This window comes from Saccopteryx leptura, chromosome 6 (genome assembly GCF_036850995.1).
Source record: "Saccopteryx leptura isolate mSacLep1 chromosome 6, mSacLep1_pri_phased_curated, whole genome shotgun sequence".
Lineage (NCBI taxonomy): Eukaryota > Metazoa > Chordata > Mammalia > Chiroptera > Emballonuridae > Saccopteryx > Saccopteryx leptura.
The window spans coordinates 68117303-68140818 of NC_089508.1; the positions used below are offsets into that span (position 1 = coordinate 68117303).

The 23516-nt window shown below is 42.6% G+C and overlaps 1 protein-coding gene across 2 annotated transcripts; it reads left to right on the top strand.

The window, feature by feature from the left end:
* The first annotated feature begins 171 nt into the window (after nucleotides 1–171).
* On the top strand, nucleotides 172–22507 carry LYSMD2 (LysM domain containing 2). 2 transcript variants are annotated; one of them, XM_066343354.1, is made up of 3 exons: nucleotides 172–1822; nucleotides 20229–20560; nucleotides 21970–22507. In XM_066343354.1, exons 1-3 carry the CDS (start codon nucleotides 1547–1549, stop codon nucleotides 22010–22012), a joined length of 651 nt encoding a protein of 216 aa, XP_066199451.1. In that variant the 5' UTR covers nucleotides 172–1546; the 3' UTR covers nucleotides 22013–22507. The 2 variants fall into 2 exon arrangements, with proteins under 2 accessions (XP_066199451.1, XP_066199453.1); XM_066343356.1 differs by lacking the exon at nucleotides 172–1822 and adding an exon at nucleotides 1938–2066.
* The last annotated feature ends 1009 nt before the right edge of the window (nucleotides 22508–23516 follow it).

The window sequence follows — 23516 nt, forward strand, 5'->3', positions numbered from 1 at the left end:
AGCTAGACACTGCTGAGCTAAAAAGATGACTAAGATCTAGTTACACCTTCCAGGAGCATTATAGAGGCGATAAGACAAGTATATGACACAAAACACAAGTTAAATGCTAAACAAGAGGTACAAACCACCTTGGGATTCAATGGAAAAACCATAATTGAGTAGTAGGGAAAGGGCACAGGTGAGATGGATCGGAAACTTTCATGACGAATGTATCATTTGGGATAAGCCTTAATTAAAAAAAAAAATGTACACAGAGAACATTGGAATAATAGCATTAGAGGTGGAGGGTATAGCAAATGCAAGGCATGAAGATAGAAAGAGGGGCAAGTCCATGTGTGTTTGGCAGGAGCATATGGAGTGTACAGGATGACCTGTAGGTTGGTGATAACCAAAGCATGGAAAATAAAAATGTAAAGAATAGCTTGAATGCCACTGAGAATTATGTTAATTCTGACCACAGGGAGCCACTGAAGAACTTTTGCTTGGTAGGGTGATGTGGGGACGACTTGCTCCTTTCCCATCATTTACTCTGTCTCCTGAGTTCTAGGGCATTTGTCTCTGTCCAGCACTGGAACACAAGGAGACTTCAGCCAATGAAACAAACTTCCAGTCTCCTAACCTGCCTCTGTGTGGAATACTATCGCGTGCCAGAATATTGAGGAGAGTGTGTTTAAGATGAAGGATACAGATAAGAGGTCATTGGTAGATTTGATGATAATACTTTGGGGAAGTTGTGATTTCAGTATTAAAGAGGAAACCAAACCGATGAAAAAAAAATGTGTGCAGATAGTAAATTTTAAGCACTGAGCCGGTAAAATAGACACTACCTAGTCAGACTTGAAGGCAGCCCAGGACTAAAATTGGTACTGGTGTGCAAAGACAGGTGAAACCCAAACAACTGGAGGTCTTAGAAGCACTCTCCTCCTGGTGTAATGTTGAAAGGACCGGACCGTCCAGGTTGTTGACATGGGCATGGAGAGGATATTTGTTTAATGGTGTTAAGGTTTTCTGAAATATACTTAGAGGTCACCAGGTAATCGAGTGGGGAGAGGGAAGTAACGTTGGCATGGAGAGAGCCTGAGATCTGAGAAAGCTAGCGCCTGCTGGGGAATCAATGAAGGGGGCAGAGCAAAGCTTGGGTTCTTTGCTCTGGTCAGGGCAGGGCTCTAACCAGGCTCAGGCGGCCTGGCGCAGGTTCCAGCTGGGGCCGAGGACACCTAAGGATTGGCCGCTCTGAGCTCGGTTTCTTCGCACCGCAGGGCCTCCCGAGGCCCGGCGGGAAGGGTGGAGCGCAGCAGTCGGCAGGGCGCTGCGGGAGCTGGTTTCACCCTTCCCCCCGCAGGTGCGCCGAGGGGAGGCGGGACGCGGGGGGGGGGGGGGTGCCCGCCATGCCAGGCCTGCATCTTCCCGCCGCCGCATCCAGCCCGCCGCCCCCACAGCACCGCCATCCGCAGCCTCAGTGAAGAGGAAGCAGGGGCGGCCGCGGCAGAGGCGGAGGCACCGCCCTCTTGGCCCGCTTCCCGACCCGGCGGCCTCCGCAGGACCCATGGCGGATTCCTCGCCCGCGCTGGCTCTGCTCCGGGAAGGCGGCCCCCGCGCGCCCCGACCCTCGGCCCCCTTGTCGCCGCCGCGATCGGGCACGGGCTCCGAGCCGGAGGAGGCCGAGCTGTCGCTGAGTCTGGCCCGCACCAAGACCCGCTCGTACGGCAGCACCGCCAGCGTGCGGGCGCCGCTGGGCGCCGGCGTCGTGGAGCGCCTAGTGGAGCACCGGGTCCGCGCGGGCGACACGCTGCAGGGCATCGCGCTCAAGTACGGAGTCACGGTGAGCACCGCGCCGGCTGCAGCGATGGTGGTGCGGGAGCCGCGGGAGGAGGGAGGGTGAGGGAGAGGAGGAGGAAGACAGGCTCGGGGCGGGGCATACGAGTAGTGGGGGTCGAGGAGGCTGCCATCTGTCCCCCGAAGGCTCGGCCCCAAGCGCTGGCCCTGTGCGCGCTGCCGGCAGCAGCAATGGTTCCCAAAGCTGGCCCTGTAGCCAGAGGGGCGGGCCGCCAAGGCTCCCTCCCCAGGTAGGTGCATCGGGTTCTCAAACTCGGACCAGATCTGTCGCGTGAGGAGGGCCAAAGAGGACCGGCGCTTTGGCATCACCGTCAACCAGGGTCACCTGATTTCTAGTTTCATTTATACCACCGCTTATATAGTTAGTTACGTAAAGCTGAACTGTCCTGTGGACTTGGGCAAAGAATTTTGTTTTCTGGTGTAAACAAGCACTGTGATGAGTCACGAACGGTAGTTGTTCCCGCAGGATGCCCTGGTTTTATCGATTATACTTCTTTATTTAGAAGTGAAATTACACCCCCGGCAACTGTGAATGTGACACCTGTCGCTAAGCAGCAGCCAAGACCTGTGGTCTAGGTGAGCTGGAGAGCTGTGTTTATTATAAATTTATAAGTGTGTGTGTCTTGGGCATATTCCATTACACTTCTGGGAAGAACATGGAAACCTGAGGGAACATATTGTTTCATTAAAATTACTTATAATTAACTCTGAGCTATGTGATGGCCTTTTTGCATTTGAGTTCTGTATCAGTTTTCAATGTTCTTTCCTGAAGCACTTTAGTCAGTGATGGGAAGAAAGGTGATCTTACATCTTACCTATATCTTTCTCTTAAAGTGAAACTCTTTCTGGCCTTTCACTGAAGTACAGAAACTGAGTACTCGCTTTTGCACATTCAAGCTGGTATGTGTTTACCTAGCAGGTCCTTCCATCATTTAAACATTTTGAGAGCAGGGATCCTGCTCTGCCTGTGTGTACTAAAATTTTCATAGTCCCATTGTACCCTCTTGGGAGTTTCTAAATGTGAACTTAAAACTATTATTCTAATGTGCATTAATGGGGCCTGGTTTGGGTCAAAGCCAGAGGAAAGCAGAGTTGGCAAATAAGAGTAACTATCTTCTGCTGAATGCCTGCTGTGTGCCAGGCATTGCATTTGTCCTGTCCCATCTTGTTCTTACTCAATTTGATTTTCATAATAAGCCTTGAGATAGGTGCAATTAATCTCCTCTTTACAGATGAGATGCTGGATGAGAGGTAAGGATGTTCCAAGTATGCTTATTCACTGAGACTAGCTTGAATCCGCACAGTGCTAAAGCATTTGCTTTTCTCTGGGTATTACTTCTGATTTCCATACATATTTTTATCCTAGTCTTATCAAGGTCTCTCTTAACATCTCAGTGACTGAAGAAGGATCGTCTTTTCTGTCTGGTACCTACGGTCTTACCTATTAGGCCAGGATGACTGCACCTAGGAATTTACGATATCCAGAAAAGTGATATTTTTCTGGTCACTACCCACATCAATCTCTCTGCCACCCACCTTCCTCCATGGTTTCACTTGAGTTACTTAGAGCTTCTAAACATCTGCTCACTGCAGGTCTCCACCTTAGATCAAATGCTTTCTAACTTATGCTTTTTGTTAATATATTTCTTGTTGTTCATAACCCTATTACCCCTTTCTGTTAAAGTATAAATCAGATTTTTCATTAGTTTTATAAAGACTTGATTTTAAAATGTTAAGCTCAAGTATAATGAATTGAGGATTATAATCTATAGCCACAAATAGTCTGTTACAGGGTTTCTCAACTCCAGCACTATTGATATTACAGACTGTATTTATAACTATTTTATGTTGTTGGGGGTAAGGGGCTGTTCCATGCATTGTAGGATGTTTAGCAGCATCTCTGACCTCTGCCTATAGATGCTGGTAGTCCCCCACCCCCATCCACACATTGCCAAATGTTTTCTGGGAAGAAACTCACTCTTGTTTGAACACTACTGGTTTATGACATATATATCATTTACGTTGGGCCCTGAACTATATAGTTGATTAAATTTTTAGAGACTCATCCACTGATTATGTAGAACCAGCGAAAGGGATAATACTGTAACAGTAAAGTGATATTCTTTTGGACTAAAAAGCAGTGGTACATATATACAATGGAATACTATGGGGCTATGAAAAAGAAGGAAATATTACCTTTTGCAACAATATGAAGGGACCTGGAAACTATTATGTTGAGTGAAATAAGCCAGGCAGAGAAAGAAAAATATCATATTACCTCACTCATTTGAGGAATCCAAGGAATAATGAGAACTGAGGAACGGAATTGAGACAGAGTAGGGATCAAAGGGACCAGAGGAAAAGAGGACAGAGGGAAAGGGGATGATAGGATGGGATAAACCTGAAGGGAAGGGGGGAGGGCGCAGTAGGGAGGAGGGCAAGGAGATGTTGAAGGGAATAGGGGGGAGGGGGATGCATTCGGGGTGACCCTAGAATCTATGTAAACACAATTAATTAAATAAAAAATTTATAGTGAAAAAGTGATATTCTTTAATTAATATCAGTAGATATTAAATGGATTTACTCATTGTAAATTGAGATTTTAGGTGGATGCTAAAAAAGCAGTAAAGTTTTCATCTTTCACTGAGCAGAAAGAATTTGAGTAAGTTTCTAATATTGACCACCAAGATCATCAATACTGTATATTCAAACTATTGTAAAGAAGTAGGTGGTAAGGTGTTGGAGATTTAGAGACCCAAGGCATTGCTCCTGGAATTTAAGAGTAAGCCCTCCCCCCCCCTCCCGACACACATACAAAATAGTGATCCTAGGCAAACATTTGATTTGAACATTTCATGTCTGGCAAGAGCAGAGCACAGCTCCACGATCTTACTCAGTAGAGCAAGAACTCTCTGGGAAGCCTGTCTGCCAATGACAGCTCCCCAGCCACCCAGCTGGGAGCCCAAGCAGGACCTCAGTCCCTCCATGGGGGAGACTGGTAAAAGCCTAGTATTTTCAGTATAAGAAGGTTCCCTGCCCTGGCTGGATAGTTCAGTTGGTTAGAGCATTGTCCCAAAGTGCAGAGGTTGCCGGTTCAATCCCTGGTCAGGGCCCATACAGGAACAGATTGATGTTCTTCTCTCTCGTTCTCTCCCTCCCTTCCACTCTCACTAAAATCAATAAATAATTTTTTTTTAAAGAGGTTCTCAGAACAGAGCCTCTGACATGAAGCGAAGATGGAGATGTGGTTGCCAATCCTGGGTTATTAGGGAAAAAACTTGGAAACTGGTTCTCTGAAGTAGAACTCAGTGGCTAGCAATGTACATCCGAGATGTGAAAACAGGTGTGTTCCTCAAACTTGCCTGGGAAGGAAAATGCCCTGGGACAGACTAAAAAGAAAGGCTTCTAGTTGACCATGAACATACTGGGTCAAAATATCCAGAAAAAGGACCCAGGCATCATGTTTTATATGCGTGGCCTGTTTGCTTTTTTTTGCGAAGGACGGTCCCTTTTTGGGGCCTTTGCATTTGCTGTTCCATCTATCTAGAATACTCTTTTTCTGAGAGCTGCATGCAGGGCCCCGTTCATGGGCGTGTGACCTGTGCAGTCAGAGAGGCCCCATGCTTCCAAGAGCCCTGTACTTGGTTAAATGCTCTGCTGTTAACATCTTGAAATGTTTAATAATTTATGAACAAGAGCCCCATACTTTCACTTTTCACTGGACCCTATAAATCTTGTAGCTGGTCTTGGCTGTGCAACTTCCTCCCTCGTTGCCTTCAAATCTTTGCTTAAATGGCTCCTCCATGAGATCTTTCTGACTACTCTGTCAGATTGCAACCCTCCATCCCTTCCTGCTCCATTTTCCTGACAGTATTTATCACTTATCTAATTTTTCTTTTTCTTTTTTTTTCCAGTTTCTATGTTTCTGGGGATACATTAGTGAATAAATAAAAACCCATGCCCTCATGGAGCTTATATTTTAGTCAGTGGAGACAGTAAGTAAACAACATATGTTATATTTCAGATATTAATAAGCAAAAAAGAAAAGAAAAGAAAAGAAAAAAATATTAAGCAGAGAAAGGAGACTGGAAGGGCTGGTGGAGGTGGCTGCTGGCTGCAATTTAAAATAGTATGGCCGTGCCTAGCCTGTGGTGGTGCAGTGGATGGGGCTTTGACTGGGAGTGCTGGGGTCACTGGTTCGAAGCCCAGGTCTTGCCCTGTGAGACACTTACAAGAAGCAACCATTATGAGTTGAGGCTTTCCACTTCTCCCTCCTTTCTCTCTCTCCTGTCAAAATAAAATATAAAATAAAATAATAAATAAGATAAAATAAAAATAATAAAATGCCATGGCAGACCTCACTTGAGAAGGAGGTGAAGGAGGAAGCCACACAGATATCTGTGAAGAACACTCCAGGCAGAAGGAACAGCGAGTAGTGCAAAGGCCCTGAGGTGGGAATATAATTGATGAGTTTCAGGATTAGTATGGCTGGTGCTCAGAATGCAACAGGGTATGTTTGGACCAGATCGCTTAGGACCTTGAAGGCAATTGTAAGAACTTTGGCTTTTTCTCTGAAAGTGTTGAGAAGCATCAGAAAAGTTTGAGCAGAAGAGTGACATGATCTAACTTATGCATTAAAATAAGGTGACCAATCGTCCTACTTTAGGGAAGACAGTCCTTCTTTTGTAAGTTCCATCCTCCCTCGAAAAGTGTCCTCCTACATGTCCTCCTTTCTGATATTGGAAGACTAATCTGTGAATGTCCGTATTTGATAGATGCAGAGTCGACCCATTGCGTGTGAAGTGATGTATTTGTATCTAAATGAGTACTTTTTTCTTACAATTATTATTAAAAATTAATAGACATGTAAGCATAATTACAATATAAAATATTACAAATGTTTTTATTATGCATTTATCATATTATAGTGTATTATTGTTACAATGAATAAAATGTTTCTTTTATTTACGATATCGTTTTCTTCTATTTATTTTTGTCTTCCTTTTCATTGCAAAAAAGTTTGTCACCTTAATTAAGAGGATCAGTCTGGCTGCTTCTTTGAGAATAGCCTGGATGTGGGGTAACAGTTGGGGTGAGGGTAGCAGAGGTGGGGGCGGTAAGTGCCAAGGCAGGGAGACCAGATAGGATGGAGGCTTTGCAGTAATGTGGGTGAGAGCATAGTAGTGTGGACCAAAGCAGTAGGGAACGAAGTGGTGGAAATGGTTGGATTCTAGGTGATTTGTTGCTATACATTTTCTGCTTTTCTGTTTACTGTTTCATTTGAGCATCTCTGCTTCAGAGATGGGCCAAGGGATCCAGGAGACTTCTTTGTAGGAAAGAAAACTGTGGACGTTTAATAAGCTGGCCAGGTATGACTCCTGATAGACACTAGTTCTTCTGCCAGTGACTTAGAAAATATCTTTACGTTTCTTTCCACCGTCCCTCTTAAAGTCATTCATAGTTACTAATGACTGACATTCATTATTTTTTTAACCAGTTTTTGTGGGGCCTGGTTTGTCTGAGGCCTTGTGCCAGCTGCTGAAGCTACAAGATAATACATGCTGTCCTCTTTTCAATCATAGTGAGTTTATCAGTGATTACTTTCTCTCAGCCTAGAGCTACTTGAGAAGCTAGGTTGCTTGTGTGGTTTATTTCTATATTCAGTCTAGCCTAAGTCTGGCACATGGTGGGCCTTCCTCGTACGTGTGGATTTAATTTACAGGAAAGCCTGACTGGTATGAAGTCACTAGGCCCTGGAGTTGAGCAAATGCTTAAAGATAGGGACCAGAGTGCATGTTGCGTGAAGGGGTGCAGCCTGCTTGACTTGAACTGTAAAGTCTGATGTGAGGCCAGCTCCCTACCCTGCAGACAGGAGGCACTTGGTGCCTCTTTCCTCCCCTGCCCCCGAGCACTGGGTCTTTATCTTGAATTATATGTGGATTTAGAATTGAGCATCTTTATCAGAGTAAGAGGCATTTGAGAAAGTGGGTCTGGGAAACTGAAACTCTTTGGACTGAGTTGAGAAACTATTAAAGTTCAGACCTCAGACATGAACTTGCTTGGGCTGGAATTTCCCTGGCTGTGCTTATCTCTACTGAGACATGAAGTCCCCTTACCTAACCTGGGCTTACCTATGGCTTTGCAGTGATCCTACTCTTAGTTGGAGGCAAGCCTCTGGAGGGAAGTAACCAGCTTCATACAGCCGCTGAACTGTTTGGAAACTCTGGAAAAAACATTCCCAGAACAGTAAAGAAACTGAAAGTGGGTAGGAGGTAGTGAGGGGATGGACCTATTATTTGCATAAACATTTTCTTCGTCTCTTGGCTTTCCCCTGGCAAGTTGCCAGTCCTTTGCCCTCTCCAGAGGCCTTATTACTTCAATGCCCTCAGTCACTTCCTGTCTCATTTTATTAGCAGTCTTCTCTTTCTCCTCCAATGAGCTGCTACGCCCAGTCATTTCTTAACACTTCCTCTAACAGAAATCACCACGCTGAGAAAAGGTGAAATGATGGTCATTTTAGAAGGAACAGTGTTGGGAGTTAGAAATGTAAATGTATGTAAATCTTTCCTGTTTATAACTTTAGCCCCTGCTGCTGTTAGAAATTGTTGATCCTTGCTGGTCAAAAGAAAGAGAACCATAAATGAATAGTGCCACTTGTAGTGAAAGGCATGGTAAAGCAGCTTTTGGGACTTTGGGGTTTTAATAGATTCTCTTGTATTCTTTTAAAAAAAAAACAGCCTTATTGAGGAATAATTTACATAGCACAAAATTCACTCATCTTGCATGTGCAATTCAAGGACTTTTAGTAAATTTACAGAGTTGTGCAACCATCACCAGAATCCATTTTTACACCAGTTCCATCACCCTGAAAAGATCCCTGTGCCTATTGGCCTTACTCCCTGTTTTCTTCTTCAGCCCAGGCAATCATGAATCTACTTTCTAAACATGTAGGTTTGCCTGACCTGTGGTGGTGCAGTGGATAAAGCCTTGACCTGGAACGCTGAGGTCACCGGTTTGAAACCCTGGGCTTGCCTGGTCAAGGCACATACAGGAGTTGATGCTTCCTGCTCCTCCCCACCTTCTCTCTCTTCTCTGAAATGAATAAATAAAATAAAAATAATTAAAAAAAATAAACATATAGGTTTGCCTTTTTTGTATGTTTCTTGTACATGGAATGCCATGTATTCTTCTGCAGTAGCATGGAGAAGATATAAATTCTTCTCCCCATTAGCACAGGTCAGTGGATGAGTCTGGTTGCCACCAAAACCTAGAATTTAACAAGAGACAGTGGGTTGGTGAACCTAGCACTTACTAGAAAATGACCTGAGAGAATCCTATAATATTTAACTCTGCTTTCTTTTCTATAAAATGATAATCAAATGAGAGTTGTATGTAAATGAAAATAATCTGCAAGCCACACAGTGCTATCTATGTAAATGTTAGTTATTCTGTATCCTGAAATGTCTCTGGAAGGGTGTGTCGTTTTTAAGAAATGGAGAGTGTTAATCTAAAAACAAAAAGGCCATTCAAAATGAGAGGCGACATGTATTTATGTGAGATCAATAAGAATATCTATTTGGGAAACATTAGGCCCTAATAATGTTTCAATTAGGAGACAGAAGCAGTGGGTATTTATTTATGAGAACCGGAAGAGGAACACTAATGTCAGTAGGAGGAAGGTATTCTATTGATGCAGAAAATCTAACATAGTGATGTTAGTCTAAAAAAGTTATAGACTTTTAGTCCAGTGGTCATCAGTCCAGTAGTCATAATAATCATAATAACTGCTTTCTTGTTATCTTTGCAAACAGTGTTTTAGGAAACAACATTGCTTTAGGCTCAGTCCAAAGGTTATTTGGCCCTGTTTTGAACATTCTAAGGTTTGAGACATACGATATGCACAGCAGTTTCTCTGGTATGGCAGCCCCAGCTCCACTTTAAAGTGGCCCTATGTATATCACTGTTTACAACAGGAAGAAAAAGAAATTGTGAATGTTGCATTCACCACTAGGCAGGTGGACTGATGACGCCTACCAGAGTTGCTTTTGGGGAGAGAGTTCTTGGCTACGCTCAGCAGCTGCTGATAAGCTACCTTTTGTGGGGGAAATCCATAGTAAATTCACCTTTACCAAATGCATTCACAGGAGAGTCATTTTAAATAAATTGTTGTTAAGTTGTTGATTGCCGGGGTCCAGCCCCGGGGGGAATCCAGGGGTCCCACAGGAAGAGACGGCGTCGGCATGAATCGAGTGAGAGAGCCGAATTCTTTTCTTTCTCTTTATTCTCCGGTTAGCATTTACTGCCAGGCATCTCTGCCAAATGCTGGTCTAGCTTTCTTTTATGCACACACACTAAGTTACAATCACATGGTATTCAGAATACATTGATCAATCATTGTTTTTGTATCACTGTGCTTTCATTTTTTAGGTAACTATAAATCAGGTGGTAAGTCATTCAAAGTACAGTTATACAATCACTTGAACAGCAATAACAATGTTGGTACAGACTTCTAAAAGGTCAGTACTGAATAACAACTCTACCTTACCTATGATGCTATTGTCTAGTCAAATTTTATTTATTACTATATTCATACTCTAGTTAAGTTCTAACTCTATTTTTCTCAGAGTGTTCCACCACCTGCAGGTCAGGTATGCAAGAAGAAAGGAAAGTTTCTTTACTCTACTACACGAAAAGGCTCAGGGAGGTAAAGTGATGAATTAAGTGAAGGCTGAAAAGTACTCTGTGTATAGTTACTGTTTCCTACCTATTCATAAGTCACAATCTATTGTTTCTAACATGATTAATAAGAAGTTCTCCTACCAACTTAACCCTTTATGAGGGATATCATAGCCAGCCTCTTATGTCTATGAGCCCAGTTCAAGGGGCTTACAGGCTTTTCTGTGGAACTCACACCCTCTGTCTCATTTCCAAAGATATTACTACGAATCTACAGGGAAAGTACGGTACTATTATCCCTGTGCCATAAATGATAGCACACACCCAGAAAAAGGGGGGATATAAGGCCAGATTAATTCAAAAAGGTCAAAAGGGGGAAGTATCGTTGTGCCTTTCCTTTGCGGTGACTTTGTCAACCCGCAGCTATTAGTCTTCACTGCGGTGACTTTATTAACCAGCAGCCATTGGTCTTCTTCTGCTGTGACTTTGTCAACCAGCAGTTGTGGATCTTCTTCTGCTGTGACCTTGTTAGCCAGCACTAGTGGATCGGCTCCCGACAGTTGATAGCACTCATTCTACCTAATTTCATCATGGCCGATCTTGTGACCATCCTGTTAGCTCTCAATTATCCCGTAATCTGTTTCTTGATGACCAGACAGTAAACTTTATTGAGTCATGCTATTCAATCCTTATGAGAAAAGTGTTTTGAAATGAAGGCATTTGGCCCTGGCCAGTTGGCTCAGCGGTAGAGCGTCGGCCTGGCGTGTGGGGGACCCGGGTTCGATTCCCGGCCAGGGCACATAGGAGAAGCGCCCATTTGCTTCTCCACCCCCCCCTTCCTCTCTGTCTCTCTCTTCCCCTCCCACAGCCGAGGCTCCATTGGAGCAGGGATGGCCCGGGCACTGGGGATGGCTCCTTGGCCTCTGCCCCAGGCGCTGGAGTGGCTCTGGTCGCGGCAGAGCGATGCCCCGGAGGAGCAGAGCATCGCCCCCTGGTGGGCAGAGCATCACCCCTGGTGGGTGTGCCGGGTGGATCCCGGTCAGGCGCATGTGGGAGTCTGTCTGACTGTCTCGCCCCGCTTCCAGCTTCAGAAAGATACAAAAAAAAAAAAGAAAGAAATGAAGGCATTTGATTGCTAGACCTCACCCCTACTCATCTGCCCTCAAGAAAACAGAGGCTAGTTCTGTGTCACCTTGAAAAGGTCATACTTTCTATTCTCAGCATTGATTGGGTATTAGAGAATGTTGAGCAGAGAGCAGGTGAGACAGCTATAGAGGTTTCCAGGTCTTTCCGTGAATTGGGTCATGATTTGTCTTCATTTTTGTTTAAGTGAGAGGAGGGGAGATAGTGAGACAGACTCCCCCGCATGCGCCCTCACTGGGATCCACCTGGCACACACACACCCCCTTGCTGTCTGGTGCCAGTGCTCAGTCTGCTTGGACCAACTGAGCTAATCCTCAGCGTCTGGGGCCAACACTCAGACCAACTGAGCCACTGGCTGAGAGTGGTGAAGAGAGAGAGAAGGGAGAGAGGAAAGGGAAGAGAAGCAGATTGCCGGGGTCCAGCCCCGGGGGGGATCCAGGGGTCCCACAGGAGGAGACGGCGTTGGCGAAAATGGAGTGAGAGAGCTGAATTCTTTTCTTTCTCTTTATTCTCTGGTTAGCATTTACTGCCAGGCATCTCTGCTCAATGCTAGTATAGCTCCCTTTTTATACACACACACTGAGTTACAATCACATGGTGTTAATTATTACTTTTGTTTCACTATGTTTTCATGTTTCCGGATAACAGTTCATTTACATCTATGAGTCACAAGTCAGGTAGCAAATCATTCAAAATACAAAATAACTTGAATAGAGATAACAACATCAGTAAAAGCTTTTAGAGTATTAGTTCTAAAAGGCTTGCCTCTAAAGAAATTAACATAACATCAAGAATAGCTTTCACCCAAAGATATGCAGAGTGCACTTGCAAGATAGCCCAGCAGCAACACAAGACATTCCATGGATTTCCCTACATTTTTAAATCTCATGAGAACATCTCATTGAGAAAGCCTAGCAATTGCCTTTAGTCAAAAGACAATTCTCTTAGTAAAACATTCTTTTCTTGCTGACTACGCTCTCATTCTAGGCCACACAATGGGCCATCCTACTATACCTTACCTAAGATACTGTCTAATCAAATATTACTTATTTATTATATTTAAACACTAGTTAAGTTCTGACTCTATTCTCAGAATATACCACTATTTGCAGATCAAAGAAGAAAGGAATGTTTCTCTACTTATCACATGAAAAGGCTAGGGAAGAAAAATGTTAAGTGAAGGCCGAAGGGTGCTCTGTGCACAGCCACTGCCTCCTAACCATTCACAAGTCACAATCTCTTCTTTTTAACATGATTAAGAAGGAATTCTCCTACAAACTTAACCCTTTACGAGGGATATCATAGCCAGCCTCTTATGTCTATGAGCCCAGTTCAAGGGGCTTGCAGGCTTTTCTGTGGAACTCACACCCTCTGTCTCATTTCCAAAGAAATCACTACGAATCTACAGGGAAAGCACGGTACTATTATCCCTGTGCCACAAATAATAGCACACACCCAGAAAAGGGGGGATATAAGGCCAGATTAATTCAAAAAGTCAAAAGGGGGGAGTATCGTTGTGCCTATCCTTTGTGGTGACTTTGTCACCCCACAGCCATTGGTCTTCTCTGCTGTGACTTTGTCAATCAGCAGTTTTTGGTCTTCTTCTGCTGTGACCTTGTCAGCCAGCAGTTGTGGGTCTTCTTCTGCTGTGACCTTGTCAGCCAGCAGTTGTGGGTCTTCTTCTGCTGTGACCTTGTCAGCCAGCAGTTGTGGGTCTTCTTCTGCTGTGACCTTGTCAGCCAGCAGTTGTGGATCGGCTCCCGACAGCAGATGGTTGATTTTCATGTGTGCCCTCACTGGGAATTGAACCCAGGACGTCCGCAATGACTTTTCATCGTTTTACGTGAGGTGAAATTCCCAGGACATTAGACCAATCTGAGCTCGGATAAAAGTATAAAATGTGCTACTGCCGTGTCCTCCATAACTGGGCCTCCTTGTTTCCACTGATGCTGATCCATTTTCCACAAAGCTGCTGGAGTGATCTTACCTAGGAACAGATCATGTCACTCCTTTCCTTCACCATCCAATGGCTTTCCATCACTTTTAAAATAAAATCCAAATTCCTTACTTTAGCATCCACGGCCCTGCATGGCCTGCAGTGTGTTGTTCACCAGCACTTCAGCCACACCAGTTTTTCCTGCTCTGGGGCATTTGCAGTTATTCTTTCTGGCTGGAATTACCCCCCCCCCCCCCCCTGCATTTTGTAGGGCTGGTTTTATTCCTATAGGTAACAGAGTTTAGAGCCTATGTAGTTGGTTCAAGTCCCTGCTTGTAAAGGAGAACAAGTTAAGATCAAATTAATTACCTTTGAAAACAAACAAGGTCACACCTCAGGGCAGTGACAACATACACTTATTCATCCAGGCTTGTTTATATGAAATTAAAATTTTTTTTTTTTACTTTGTGGGAGAAATATTTTTTATTGGGAGAAATTATTACTTTCTTTTTTCTCATTTGGTGAATATATGTTAGGATCTGCTCTTACCTGTTGCTTTCTCACTTTTAACCAAATTTAATGATAATAGTTGCTAACATTTTTGAGTGTTTCCTGTGTGGCCTGCATGCATTGCTCTAAATGCCTATATGAATTAAATTATTTAATCCTCACAATGATCATTTTGTGTGTGAGGTACTATTATCCTTACTTTACAGGAAGGAAAACAGACATAGAGAATGGTTAGAAAGTAGCAAAGCCAGGATTTAAAACCAGGACGTGTGTTCCTAGCACCTGTGTTTCTAAGACTCATTTACCCTTTTCATCTTCAGACTCAAAACTGCCCCTCCTTAGATTGGTTCCCACCTTGATGCTCACTATGTTGGATAACTCTAATGTACTTGATGTTGGCATCTCATGTGTCATTTTAGAATCTAGATATAAAGGTCAATATGCACTTTAAATGCTTGCTGACAATGTTGAGATAATGCCAGTGCAGTCCCCAACGTAAAGAAGCTTGTGGATTAAAGAGGCGATTCTGCCTGACCAGGCAGTGGCGCAATGGATAGAGCATCGGACTGGGATGTGGAGGACCCAGGTTCAAGACCCCGAGGTCGCCAGCTTGAGCGCAGGTTCATCTGGTTTGAGCAAGGCTCACCAGCTTGAGCCCAAGGTTGCTGCCTTGAGCAAGGGGTCACTCACTATGCTATAGCCCCAGGTCAAGTCACATATGAGAAAGCAATCAATGAACAACTAAGGAGCCAATGAAAAATTGATGTTTCTCATCTCTCTCCCTTCCTGTCTGTCTGTCCCTATCTGTCCCTCTCTCTGACTCTCTGTCTCTGTCACACAAATAAAAAAGGATAAATCCCTACTCTTTAAAAAAAAAAAGGCGATTCAATCTGTGAATCAATTGTACAAAACACGCACAAGAGCCAGAGGAGCCCTGCCCTTTGATCCCTGTGGACTCCTTGACCATACCCCCCCCCCCCAGCCTTTGACTTGGTCATCTTCTTATGCTCCCTGTAATTGTGTCCTTGCTTGGCTGTGAATGATGGATGTATCAGGCAGAATACAGATAGTGGACTCAGAGGGTGTGGCCAAGAGAGTTTAATAAGGGTACATTTACAGAAGCATGAGCAGGGTTAAGGAAACCAACCTTAGAATGGTGAAGCATCTGAGACTGACAACAGTAGGGACATACTCTCCCTAGGTCCGAAGGCCAGAGGGAGGAACAGTGTACCAGACACCAATGGACCAGGGGCTGCCTGGCAGGAACTCTGCCACAGAGGGATGCAGCTACCAGAGTCAGGTTGTGGCTGCTCTGCTGGGGCCTTCCTTTGGAACACCAACTGGAATTCCAAGAAGAAGGGGGCTTGGGTAGTGCTGTGAAAAGGTCAGCCTTCTGGGGTTCAGAACAGGCTCAAGAAGAGTAAGAGATATTTGGGAGGTCAGAGTGGGTATAGAGAATAATCAACACAACAGATAACTTACTCTCCCTTTCTGATTAGTTCTCTGGGTTCATCTTTTATGCCTTTTCCTCTGACCTGTATCCATCCATCCACCTAGGAATTCAGTTTACGGATTCCCAGCTCTGCCTCAGTGGTCAGATCCTGGTGTTTCTGGCTATTTCTGTCTTCCATCATGATTCCCAGACTATTAGCAATTGTAGGTCCCTGCTAATAAACATTTCAAAGGGCACTGGATGAATGAGGGCTCTTTCATTGGCAAACGACAGAAAACCTAACTCAAATTGGCCTAAGCAAAAAACAAAAAACAAAATGGCATTTATTGGCTAATGGAGCCGAAAGATCCTTGGGTATTCTAGCTTCAGGCTTTCATGCAGAGATCTGATTGCTCTCCTCCAAGATGGCCTCCTTGTCAGGTTCCAGGAGGTGAGAAGGATGATTGCTAGCAGCCCTAGGACCATCTCCTTCTAGCAGAAAAAATAAAGGAGCTTTCCCCTGCTAGACCCAGCATCTGTGAATTGTTCGAAGATGGGACTGTGACCTATCATGAAAGCCAAGGCACTGTGACGCACCAAAGGGCAGGAATGAGTCACGTGCTCACCCTGGAGCCAGGGGAGAAGTCAGTGTCATTGGCTAGAGAGATGGAGGAAGTGGATACTAAGTGGTAAATACAAGGGATACTAAAAGCAGATTAGACTATACGGAAACCTGCTGTAGATCAAGTATTCAAGTTATTCAACTCTCAAATCTAAGCCTAAACTAGACCAGAGATACTTAGGATTTTTAGATTTTAATTTTATCTCTAAAATGCACCAGCCCATTCTCCTTCTTTCTTTCTCACTCTTGCCTTCTCACTTTTAACTAAAAACTAGAACACAAAAGACCACCCACCCTTTACAAAAGATACTTTAATGTAATGTCTTTAAAAGAAAAAAAAGGCAGCCTGACCAGGCGGTGGCGCAGTGGACAGAGCGTTGGACTGGGATGCCGAGGACCCAGGTTCGAGACCCCAACGTCGCCAGCTTGAGTGTGGGCTCATCTGGTTTGAGCAAAAGCTCACCAGCTTGGACCCAAGGTCTCTGGCTTGAGCAAGAGGTTACTCGGTCTGCTGAAGGCCCGCGGTCAAGGTACATATGAGAAGGCACTCAATGAACAACTAAGGTGTTGCAACGAAAAACTGATGATTGATGCTTCTCACCTCTCCGTTCCTGTCTGCCTGTCCCTGTCTATCCCTCTCTCTTACTCTCTCTGTCTCTGTAAAAAAAAAAAAAGAAAGAAAAAAAGGCAGCTATAAATGTACTATTTGTGTGTATTCAGCTTATAGTAAAAAAACAGAAGGAACAGAATCCATTTATTTAACTAATTTTTTTTCAGGCTCTTTGAAGTAGAAATCTGTCTTTTTCACTCAATCAGTTTGGCATTAAAGGAACTTTGTAATTTGTTTCCATTAGTCATGCACTTTAATCTTGGTGTTGTATAGACCTCAGAGTCAGATGAAAATTCTGGCTCATGCATTTAAAGGGCCGTATGCACTTGGCCCTGTTGTAAGGTACCAAAAAGCTGGAAATTGATATTGATATTCTGGGAGGAAAAGTAAGGCTTTCCTATTAGGCTTTCCTGTCCTGTCCCTCCTTTAGGGAGGGGAGGGAAAAGAATATAGAAGTTTATGGCTTGCAAGAAGAATGGGTCATTCAGTTTTAAATCTAAAATAAAGGTTAACCTAGAAACTTCTTCTCTTTCAGTAGGAGGCAGAATTTACATACCACCTTGCATTGATTGTATTTCTTCCCTCTTCCTGGAATCTTGAGGGTAAAATACCTCTAGGCTAGTGAGGGAAGATGAACCCTGAAAGATTTGTAAACATCTTAATAGTGTTACCTTGAAAGTCTTAATGTTTCTGTGTATCCCCTAAACAAATGTTGCCTGCTTGTACCGTGACATCATACTCTTCCCCGCCCGTGTGTGATCAAAGGGTATATAAGCAGCTCCTGAGCTATTTTTGGGACTGCACGATTTGGGTCTGATGCCCTGTGTCAGCCATATGCGTGTGGCATATTTGGTAAATCTCCTCTGATAAAACTCTTCAAAATTCATCTGGACTGGGTGTCTCTATGTGAACTCGATGAAATGAGGTACAGTGCCTTTCTGAATCTGGGGTGTGGTACTTCATAACAGCCCAATCAATCATCTCTTGTGTGCCTTTATTTCTTCACTGGGAATGGAGAGGAGTAAGTACCATCCACTGCCAGGCGCTCTGCTAAAGAGTCTCTATCTCTATTCTGTCTCTATCTCTGTCTATCTATCATCTATCTATCTATCTATCTATCTATCTATCTATCTATCTATCTATCTATCTATCTACTTATCCAACTATCTTCCCTGGCTCGGTAGCTCAGCTGGTTAAAGCATCATCCTTATACATCAAGGTTGCCGGTTCAATCCCTGATCAGGGCACATGCAAGAGTCAATCAGTGGATGCATAAATAAGTGGAACAACAAATCAATGTTTCTCTTTCTCCCTTCCTCTCTCTCTCTCTCTGAAATCAATCAATAAATAAAATTTTTAAAATCTGTCATCTATCTATCTATCTATCTATCTATCTATCACCTATCTCCTCTCTGCAAGTATGTATATAAATTCTCATTTAATCCTTCAAATACCCTGTGAAGAGTAGATGATATCTGTTTTACATGAGGAAACAGGCTCAATGAAAGAAATGACAAACTCATGTTCACATATATTCTTGTTGGTGGAGCTGGGAGTTGAAACCAAGTCTGTCAGATTCCCAAGTCTATGTGTGTAACTATTGTACCAAACTGTCTGAGTTACCTACCTTACAAGAAAGAGTTGTGGTGACAAATTAGATGGTTAAGTGAATGTAAACAGCCTAGCATGGTGTGAGTCCCAGGCTAGTTGGGTGGAGAAGTCTGCAGATACCTTATAGCAGTGGTTCCCAACCTTTTTTGGGCCATGGACCGGTTTAATGTCAGAAAATATTTTCACAGACTGGCCTTTAGGGTGGGATGGATAAATGTATCACATGACCGAGACAAGCGTCAAGAGTGAGTCTTAGATGGATGTAACAGAGGGAATCTGGTCATTTTTTAAAAATAAAACATCATTCAGACTTAAATATAAATAAAACGGAAATAATGTTATTTATTCTTTCTCTGTGGACCGGTACCGGTCCATGGCCCGGGGTTGGGGACCACTGCCTTATAGTATGGTGGGATGGACAAAAGAGTAGGCACTTCTACAAGGTGCTCAGTACCAGCATAGTTTGAATCCTGTGTTCACTTACTGGCAGTGGGGTCTTAGACATGCCACTTAACTCTCTTGACTCTCTGTTTCATTTGTAAAGAGGACAGGCTAATATCTAGATTGCAGAGCTTTTATGAAGGTTAAATCATGTGTTTATAAAAGGGAAATTCCATTTCCCCTTTCACCCCTCAGCTTCTATCCCCATTTCTGTGGTTTGCGGAGGCAGTCACAGGATATTAAAGAGTTTGAGGGTATAGAAACCTGTAATAAATTCTAGCTTCTTCATCTGCCAGTTGTATCATGACTCCATGGGACATAACCTCTATGAACTTTGTTTCTTTTATTTGTGAAGTGGATCCGCAGGGTAAAAAAAAATGAGATACTGTATGTGAAGTGCTTCCCACCTCCTTTCCTTGCCTGTCTGATTTCTATCAGTTCTTCAAGGTCCATTTAAAGTTAAGAGACTCAAAATCAGAACTGCATCTTCTGTATGAGTCCTTTCTTAATGACTGCAGCCCCAGCCTACACCATTCTTCCAAAATCGCTTCGTACTTATCTCTGTACCACCTCCTACATCCATTAGGTTTACCAAATATAATTCAAGAGGCACAGGAAACACTCCCTAAGCAAAATAACAGCACTAGTAAGATTTTTAAAAATCAAATAATAGAAATGGTAAAATAAGGATGGAATTTATTAAATAAGTGCTAAAAATTCTTTTTTTTTTGCACTTTTCTGAAGCTAGAAACCAGGAGACAGTCAGACAGACTCCCGCATGTGCCCGACAGACCGGGATCCACCCGGCACGCCCACCAGGGGGCAACGCTCTGCCCACCAGGGGGCGATGCTCTGCCCCTCGGGGGCGTCGCCCTGCCGCGACCAGAGCCACTCTAGCGCCTGGGGCAGAGGCCAAGGAGCCATCCCCAGCGCCCGGGGCCATCTTTGCTCCAATGGAGCCTTGGCTGCGGGAGGGGAAGAGAGAGACAGAGAGGAAGGAGAGAGGGAGGGGTGGAGAAGCAAATGGGCGCTTCTCCTATGTGCCCTGGCCGGGAATCGAACCCAGGACTTCTACACGCCAGGCCGACGCTCTACCACTGAGCCAACCGGCCAGGGCTAAAAATTCTATATTTTTTAAGGCTGCTTGGTAAAAGCTGCCTTGTAGGGCAACTAAGGTAATAGGGGGAAAACTAGTTTTCTTTTTTTAAAATTGGGAGTCAGAATTTCCTCACATCTCTTGAAATAACTGGGGGTTTCTGGGGAGATGACAAAACCTGAATTAAGTATCTCAAATCCAGAGAAAGCATCACACACATTTTGCTCCTGAATATTTTTAGTTCTGTGTTGCGTAACAAATCCTACTTTCGGATTTATTTATATGTAATGCTGTGTTTCCTCTTTTATATTTTAGATGGAGCAGATTAAAAGGGCAAATAAACTGTTTACCAATGATTGTATATTTCTGAAGAAAACGTTGAACATCCCAGTTATCTCAGAGAAGCCTTTGCTGTTTAATGGACTTAATTCAATTGATTCTCCAGAAAATGAAACTGTTGATGGCCATTTTTCTCATGAGGAAGAGCTGGTAGTGGCGGCAGAAGACCTGTCTCCTACCAGTCCTCAGACATCTGAGGTTCAGCCTGTGCCACCTGAAGAAGTGTCAGCCAGAGATTTCCTGCAGAGACTCGACTTGCAGATTAAGTTATCAACACAGGCAGCCAAGAAACTAAAAGAAGAGACCAGGTAAAAATATGTTGGTGAAACGTCAGAGGCTGAATAAATCACTCTTAAGATGTATTTCACTTGGCCAAATTTTCTTTCCTTTTTTGTCTATAAAAAACTATATTTTACTTCCAGAAAGGCATTTTTTATAAAGTCTATTCAAAGCCACTGTATTCTGCATAAGGCTTTATATGTTGTAATGCTTTGTCTCTGTGATTTATTATAAAAAGTTTTCTTCTTTGATTTAATAGTGTAACTGCCTAGCTAGCAATTCTAGATACCAGCCAAGTAGAGACATCTAGTTGACACCTTCAAAGGAAGCAGTGCCCTAGAGAATACTTTGTAAAATACTGATCCTTATAATATTTGTCAAGGACATTGCCCATTGGTTGTTCCCAGATGTTTCTTACATAAGATCTAGTGTGAGTTTTCTTCTTTGTTACTTAATTTGGTACTGGGGCAAACCTTCCTTTCTTTTTTTTTTTTTTTTAAACCTTCCTTTCTTGTATAGAATTAGTTTCCTTCTTCCTTTATGATCCCAAGAATGGCACAGTGTTTACTTTTTTGCCTTGACTACCAGAAAGGTTGTAACTAAAATTGATGCTTGGTTCAACCACAATAATATTTCTATGGTTAATATATTTGTATCCTTCTCTCTCCTTAGTCTCATTTTTTTTATTTGTTTGATTTTTTAGTGAGAGGGAAGAGAGAGAGACAGAAAGGGAAAGAGATGAGAAGCATCAGCTTCTAGTTGTGTCACTTGGGTTGTTCATTGATTGCTTTCTCATATGTGCCTTGACAGGGGGCTCCAGCCGAGCCAGTGATCCCTTGCTCAAGACAGTGACCTTGGGCTCAAGCCAGCAACCTTTGGGTTCAAGCTAGTGACCATGGGATCATTTTGATGATCCCACGCTCAAGCTGGTGAGCCTGCACTTAAGGCAATGACCTTGGGGTCTCGAACCTGGGACCTCAGAGTCCCAGGATGATGTTCTATATACTGCACCACCATCAGTCAGGCTGTTTTTAGTCCTGATTTTTTAATTTCTATTTTATTTAAATTACTATATGTACCCCTTTGTTGTAGACATTTCAAATTCTTTTGAGAAAAAGGTGAAATATTAAAAATATAAACAGTATAAATAATATAATTTATAATTTAATATAAATTTCATTGTTTTATTTAAATGTAATATACATAAATATGAATATATAGCAAGTACCATTCTTTCTTCCTATAACTGAGACACCAATAAAATGGAGTCAGTAAGGTAGACTTAAACAACTATTTGTATTTTGCTCAATAAATTGACACATACCTGCACTTCTTTGGCAAGTGGATATTAAGTTGTATAAGCATATGTGTTAGTTTTCTGAATACAGTTTTTAAACAGTGGTTTATGCTATATTTCTTTTATTTTTTTTCTTTCCAGAGATGAAGACAATCCCTATGCAGCTTCACTCTATCACAGTTAGATGATCAGGGGGCATCATCTTCACCTAGATTAGGAGATGGTTGGGTCATAACGAAACCAACAACTGAAGGTTCAAAAACATCCCTTTGGATTCTCAGAGTGTGCATCTTTAAGTCACAATTAAGTAGTTCCACCCACTGCTGTTGCATTGAAGTGATTCTTTCCCTCTGGCTTTCTTTCCCTCTGGCATTATGGCATGATAACAAAACTGTATCCTGAAGCTCATCACTTTTGTAGGTGATGGTAGTTTTTAGACTAGCTGACTGACATGAAGCAACGAAGACTACAGAGTCAAACTAAAAACAATGTTTATCTCTTGAGAATTCCTAATTATGTGAAAAACATGGTTGCTGTTTAAGTGATGCCGATTTTGCTATGTGTTTATAATTAAGTGCGATATATATATTTCGATATGTATTACATATTGTGTATTAATATAAAGAACCAAATTTTGTCTGCTATTTTGTAAAAATAAACTACCAAAGCCTGAAAAAATAAACTATGTTTTTATATTTGGAGTCTCCAATATTTTTTTAACAAATGAGAAAAAATTGATTTTAAGTTATATTTTTGAAAGTGACAGATTTACCTTCACTTGTATGGTTTTTATTATTTTAATTGCAATTTTGAAAGAAGTTTCAATAATCTAAAAGCAGATCAATTGCAGTTAACTGCAATAGTGAAAACATAGAATGCGATCAATAGAAGAAAAAAGCAATACCATGTGCTGACACATTGAGGAATCCTAGTTTAGAGTTCATTGATAAATCACTTTATAGAGTGTTTTGTAAGTCACTGTGCTTATTTGAATTGAAGGTTAGGTTTTTATTCACATAGTTTCATCTTTTATTATCTGTATGGGTCACAGCAGGAAACCTTAAGCAATATATTATTTATAGTTACTGTATTTCCCTATGTATAAGACGCTCCCACGTATAAGATGCACCTTAATTTTGGGGCCTAAAATTTGAAGTAAAATGTATTACATAAAGTTATTGAACTCAAGTTTTATTCATCATAAAATTCATACAACTCAACAAGCACGAAAAAGCGGGAAATGCAAGTAAAAATACTACAACCACTGTGTAATATGCACCCAGTTTTTAGACCCCAAATTTTTTTTAAAAGAGTGCATCTTATACATGGGGAAATACGGTAAATATTTTTTGGTCTCAATTTCTATTAAAATGCTGGATTAAATAAATCTTTAAGCTTCCACAAAAATTCCTCATATTTATTCCTCCCCAACATCTCCAAAGGGGCCTGCTTTCTGAGAGGCAAAGAAGACCTTTGTTTCCTGTCTTCTTTCCCTCTTTCTCTTTGCTCATCTTTTTCTTCCCATCTCGATCCTCCAGTTATTCCTTCCATTAAGCAGGAAACAAGTGCCCTCGGGTGTTAATGCAGCAGAGCTTGTAGAACCAGAACAGCACATAGCCAACCCTTGATGCATGAATGGGAAACAGTAGCTGTCTCTCCTTGTCTTGAATTTCTTGTTTGTTCATAAT